Source organism: Mesitornis unicolor, unplaced genomic scaffold (assembly GCF_000695765.1).
Source record: "Mesitornis unicolor isolate BGI_N332 unplaced genomic scaffold, ASM69576v1 scaffold43757, whole genome shotgun sequence".
NCBI classification, from domain to species: Eukaryota; Metazoa; Chordata; class Aves; order Mesitornithiformes; family Mesitornithidae; genus Mesitornis; species Mesitornis unicolor.
This window is the reverse complement of record NW_010195186.1, coordinates 1-5,849: the sequence shown is the minus strand read 5'-3', so window position 1 is coordinate 5,849 and position 5,849 is coordinate 1. Positions and strand designations below refer to the sequence as shown.

The 5,849-nt window shown below is 48.4% G+C and overlaps 1 protein-coding gene across 1 annotated transcript in view; it reads right to left on the bottom strand.

Annotated features, from left to right (window-relative positions):
- LOC104543426 (EH domain-containing protein 3-like) overlaps window positions 1-5,709 on the bottom strand; it is a 7,376-nt gene extending 1,667 nt beyond the window's left edge. The window contains exon 1 of the mRNA XM_010188034.1: window positions 5,433-5,709. Within this exon, the coding sequence (XP_010186336.1) occupies window positions 5,433-5,659 (227 nt within the window). The 5' untranslated portion in view covers window positions 5,660-5,709. The remainder of the gene's footprint in view (window positions 1-5,432) is intronic.
- Window positions 5,710-5,849: the final 140 nt, after the last annotated feature.

Genomic DNA, 5,849 nt, shown 5'->3' with positions numbered 1-5,849 from the left:
CAGCAGGGCTATTTATTGACACCATGTCAGCAAATGAATCTTTAGTTCCCAATAGGCAAGGCCAAATCCACTGGCTGTAGAGGTAAAACAAGCAAAGGCATCACCAGGATATACTGCAAATCACAGCTGTTTCTCTGGCTTGGTACACATTAATGAAGAGAATGGATGAAAGATGCAAGGAAATCCATGATAAAATACCAGTAAGGGAGGTGGTCAGCTCCTAAGGAAATTACAGACACTGTTACTGGAATTGTTTTTGCTGCAGCCAAAGTGATGATGTTTAAGTCCTGTGCTCATCAGAACATCACCAGAAGTGACTTCTCTTAATGGGGGCAACTCAGAGATGGAACAGCAGCTCCTCAGCAGTTCCCAAAAAGGTGAAATAATCTAGGAAGGATTCCAAGAAGGGAACTGCTTTCTTACCTCCTATACTAGGGTGGATATGTCCTATCTACCTAAAGCCTAAGCAGAGGTTCCTCAAACGTTCCTATAGAAGTGGGTCATTACTTAACAAAAGCAGACTGCAGCTAATGCTGCTGTGTGCCACCTCCCTGGCTGGTGATCACAATATACCTTTTCCTGGCAGCTGCAGTAACCTCTCTCTACCTTGGAGGTGTAAGAAAAGTGGAGCAGCCACTTTTCTCCCACCAAGGGCTCTGTACACTATCATATGAATGTTCTTGGCTCCATTCCCTGGAAAGCTCTTTACGCTGAAACAACTATTTGCTAGGTTAGAAGTCACTTGGCCAGACGCAGGCATCTAAGCTTAGGCCTCCTTGGTGGCAATTAAAAAATGTTAGCCCCTGGTGGACATGGCCGCCATGCTAGTCACTGCTATTAGCTTTCCTCTGCTACTGCTCTGTCCTTTGCTCCTTTTGTTTTTGGTGTGACATAATATATTTAAGAATCACATAGAGATGGGCATTCACTGAATCCATAGAAATAAATCTTTGGGTCCTCCCCTTGCAAATACTAGAAAGAAAAGAAACAGGTAGTGATAACTGTCAAATGCAACAAGTGAAGTGCTTTTGAGAAACACCTCTTACTCCCAATGCCAGGTTGCAGCCTTACCATAACAATAACCTGTTTGTTTTTTATGGGGTTGAGATGCACATGTAATGGGATAGCTTTTGAGCAACTGGGAGGAAAAGAAAAAAAGCCTGGGGATTTTGTTTCTCATTTATAGACAAAGCTTCTGAGAAAGTCTAAGCAACACTCCTCCAGCCAGGCTGCTCAAAAGTATTTTATCACAGCTCTACTCAGCTAATATTTCAAAGCATTTCTTCTTATTTTTGTATAAGACTTAAAAAAACCACAAACCAAAAAATCCCCACCCAACAAAAGCACTCTCATACAAAAGTAGCTACAAGCCAGTGTTACTTTACTTAATGTGCAACAAGTGGTATGAAATCAGAGAGATGAAGACTTGCACTGCCTAGTATCACAGCATCTATTTTAAGTAAGGCTTCGCTGAGAAATTTGGGTACATTGCGCAGCAGAGTGTCTGCAACACAAGAACATCATTATACACAGGACAAATACAAGAGAATTTATTGACACTTGTCTGATGGGGGGAAGGCACTTCTGCTAGGCAGTGATGCCAGCTGCCTCTGCTAACAGAAAAAAGATACAGAGTACATGTAATTGTCATAGTTTGGGGGATTTCTGGGATAGAGCAGCAAAAAATGGCTGTTGAAAACACCAACAGCAAGCAACTTCCTCTACCAGTGCAGCATGCCTTAGTTTGAGCTGCTGAACACCTCCAGGGGCCTAGGAAATGACCTCCAGCCAAGCTGGAGAAGCCTGCAGAGAGTGCCAGGCAAGAGGTGAACTTTTTTTTTAATGGCCAATCTGCTTTTTGCAGAAGTATCTGTAGCTGCTACATGGCTACATCAGCAGTTTGCCCCATTTCAGGCCTGTCCTTGCTCCTGGTGAAGGTGGTGGTGAGAGACAAAGGCAGGAAAGCTGCATTAGCACCAGCCTTGCTTAGGGTAGCCTTTCCCAGGTGGGTTTGGAGCACCACAGCAGCCAGGCTCTTTGGGCAGGAGTGCTGCAGGATGTGGGGGAAGGGGACATTCGCTCCTGATGAGTCATGCAGGAGCTGTGCAGGATGCTGTGTATGGCAGCAGAGGTGATGCAGAACGGGAAAGGGAAGAAGGGCAGAGCAGGAGGAAATGGTGACAACTGCCTGGTGCAGGCAGAGATGAAAGGTTCAGGGCCACACAGGCAGCTCACACCAGAGTTGTGTGTAGCCTGTGACAAACAGACTGGAGAGGCCAGGACATGTAAATGATTAGTTGTAGAAGGAAGGGGTGGCTACACCAGAAAAGCAAGCCATGTTGACAGTTAGCAGGGCTCTGGCAGGCTTGTTTATTTTATTAGCAGGATGGCTGGACAGAAGCCAGGATTATTTTTAGAGAAGACCACAGAATCTAAGTTAATTAGGAGAGTAATGTTCTGTCGTGCATTCCCACCCTCTTACAGGAAATATAAAAAGCAATAATGTCGCAGAGGCAGGCTCCAGTGGCATCTTGCTGTGGCTCTTGAATATTCTCAGGTAGAGGTGTTGCATTGCCCTTGCCATCACCACCTTTCAGACACTGGTACTGCAGAAAAGCCTCAGCTGAATGTATGCTGAGGAGAGAAATGGGAATGAGCAAAAAGAGAGGATACAGCAGGAAGCAGAAATGGAAAAACTGCAGTTAGTAAGGCTACATCTTTCACACAACAAAGTAAGGCTCAGTTATCTGGGTCCCTGAAAGCAGGAGAGAGAACAGCCTGGTTACACTAAAAACAAGCCAGTGCTCTGGTCTCACTTCAATGGCTTTGATCCACACAACTCACCTCCCTCCTCCCAGCCTCAGCCTCTAGGAATGCTTCTCACTGCTGACCTTGACTGCCTTCTTTCTGCCATTGCCTCCTGACAAGCGAGCAGCCGCACTGCGAGACACTGCAGCTTAGGTGCTTTAAAGCCTTGCATTTATTCCTTGTTTCATCTCATATTCCCCAAGAAAGGTGTCTGAGAGATAAACCCACTCCACATAGATGACTAAGGTCCTCTAATTTTTTTTTTAATAGTAAACTGGGACTGAGTTCATTCCACATAAGTGTTTAGCGGCATTAAGTAATCTCCCTAAATTGCATGGCAGTACAAGCAGAATGCAATGTAAGAGTGGAATGGGTAGGGATAACACTAATTATCCCCCATCCTCACAAGATTATGGAAGAGATGTCCAGAGGCTGTTTCTTGCTTCACTGTAATGCATAAGACATAATGGTTGTTTCCCCTCCCACTTCCTCCCCCAGTCCCCTTTAACTCCTCCCTGCTCTCAGTTTTAGCTCCCACTTGCCTTCCCACAGTAAACTCTGGATGCTAATCTGGTGCTTATCCCAGCTCTCTGATGACCAGCACCTGCAAGCTCACACTGGAAGCCCATCCCAAGCAACACTCAGTTTTCTGGCACTTTCTGCCTACCTTTGGTTGGGAACATACTGGAGTAACAGACCCTCACACTCCTCCTACTGCAAGAGGCCCTGGGGTTCTCCCGGAGTTAGCTTTCACCTTGTGCACTATTTTACACAGAAAAAACACTCCACCTTGCTGGGCAGCTTTCTCAGGTCCATTTTGTCCTGGTCACTTCTACTTGACTATAGTCTCTGGGTAGGCTTAATCCCAGCCCTGTGCACAGAGAAGGCTGGGAGATAAGGACACAGGCATGAATGAATTGCAGTGGTCATAGAGCAGCTTAGGTCAGGCTGCTGATGGGAGTGCAAAGGGGTTGCTGCCAGCCCACACAAGTGAAGACTCGGTCTTCTCCTTTTGCTTCGAACATGCTTACATGACTGAACGGAAAGGGCCAAAGGCAGGCAGGAAGCCTCTGCTAACAACAGCAGGTAGGTGAGACTGCAGGGAAAAGCTAATGCTGGCAATCCAGAGAAGCATTAGGAAGAGATGCTCTAGTTACATGGCTAGCAACCTTAGGAATGGATATCCAGCAGCCTCTTAATGTTCAGCCAAATTTCTGCTCCGAGGTGTAACCCAGAGGACAGAAAAAAGCCTCTGAAACAGGTTTGGCACCAAGTCACAGAACAAAGATCTGGGGTGGAACCAGACAGCTATGCTACCCAAGCCAGTCTCTCTAATTTTCAGAGGAGTAACTCCCTTTCCAACCATATGCCAAATGCCCCTTCACCATCTACCTGACCTGGTCACAAGAGAAAAGCCTCTTCACTCAAACTTTGTTTGCCAGGTCCATGATGAGGTAGTAGAAACACATTCTGTTCTTGACTCCTGGCTGGGGCATTAAGTAGCAGGAATATTACAGCACATACCAAAAAAACCCCTGTGTTTTTCAAGGTCACTGAAGAGGTACAGTCAATTTGATTCACCTCTCTCTACTCTCCACAGCTCCCTCCTCCACCAAGAAATACTGGTGGAACAAAGGGCTGGTTGCTTGTGGCTTGTTTCCAGATTTACACTGGGGTAATTCCACAGATTTCAACACAGCCACACCAAAAAACGATGGAATTTAATGCTAAGCTTATGAATCACATAGGAAATGCAGACAGCACAGCTTCAGCTATGATCCCAAGAGATAGGCTGTTGCAAGTTGAACTAGCAGCGTGGTTGAACCCTGCAACCAAGTCCGGCTGAAAAAGTTTAACCCTCTCTTTGGCAGTTTCACATCAAACCTGCTGCTGGCAGCTGCCTTTCCTTTACAGATATAAGCAAACCTGCTGCTCCCAGCACCTCAGCAGAGCAGGTCACAGTTAAAACAGGGCTTACTTTTGGAACCCTGAAAATGGGCAGGTCTCTTGTACACACACACACCCCTCCCCCCCCCCCCCCCCCCAAGCACACATGCTGCTCAAACCAGGCTCCAAGCATTGCCTCTGGGCACAGTGCAGAGAATGACAAAAGCGCAAGAAACTGACCATTACAAAGCCCAGCACCCACTTTCAGGTTTGCCTAGGCCATAGGTTGCCCCACCACCGAAAAGCTACATCAAGTTGAAAAGAATGGCTGCCAGATGGGCTACCCTGACCCGAGCAGTTACAGGAATACTCTGCCCAAGGCTTCCCACAGCCTTTGCACTTTGAACAGACAGGAGGGCCCCAAGTGACTCACATCTCCGTGCTAATGCTCTGCCTGCACTCTCCAGCCCTGCCCTGGGCTACTTTTTGCCACGTTGGTGTTTCATGGGACATCTCACACCACCTTGTCCCTGCAAAGAAACCCTCTTAGTGTTTGAGTGCAGGTAGTCTTTCAAGAGCTAGGAAGCTCTTGATGAGCACTGGGGACATATAGGAGGGAACAAAAGAGGGATCTAGGTGTAGCACAAGTAGCAGAGACACCTTCTGCCCCTCAGGCACCAAGGGTGCAAGCACACCCGGGAGGGAGGGAGAGAGGTAGGCAGGCAGCCAGCTTTTACCTGATGAAGGTGGTCTTCCCAGTGGAGTACTGCCCCACGAGGAGCACCATGGGCTTGTTGTCGAAGTCGGCATCCTCCAGAGCCGGCGAGTGGAACTCGTGGAACTTGTAGTGCTCTTCCAGGGGGAGCAGTTTGGTTTTGTAGAGCTTTTTCAGACCCTCGCTGACCGTCTGAAACACCTCAGGGTCCTTCCTCCGGCGGTCGTCGGTGCCCAGCCAGCTGAACATCTTGGGGCCGCCTGAAGCCAGCTCCGCAGCGACCACCGAGGCTGGGGCGAAGAGCGGCGGGCAGGGGAGGTACCGCTGGCTGGTTTGCTGGCTGCCGGCGTGGGCTACCTCCGCATGCCCTCTCAGACCGGGTGGGCGGGCAGTGAAGCCCGGGGGACGGCCTGGCAGGCCTCGCTCCCCTCCAGCGCCC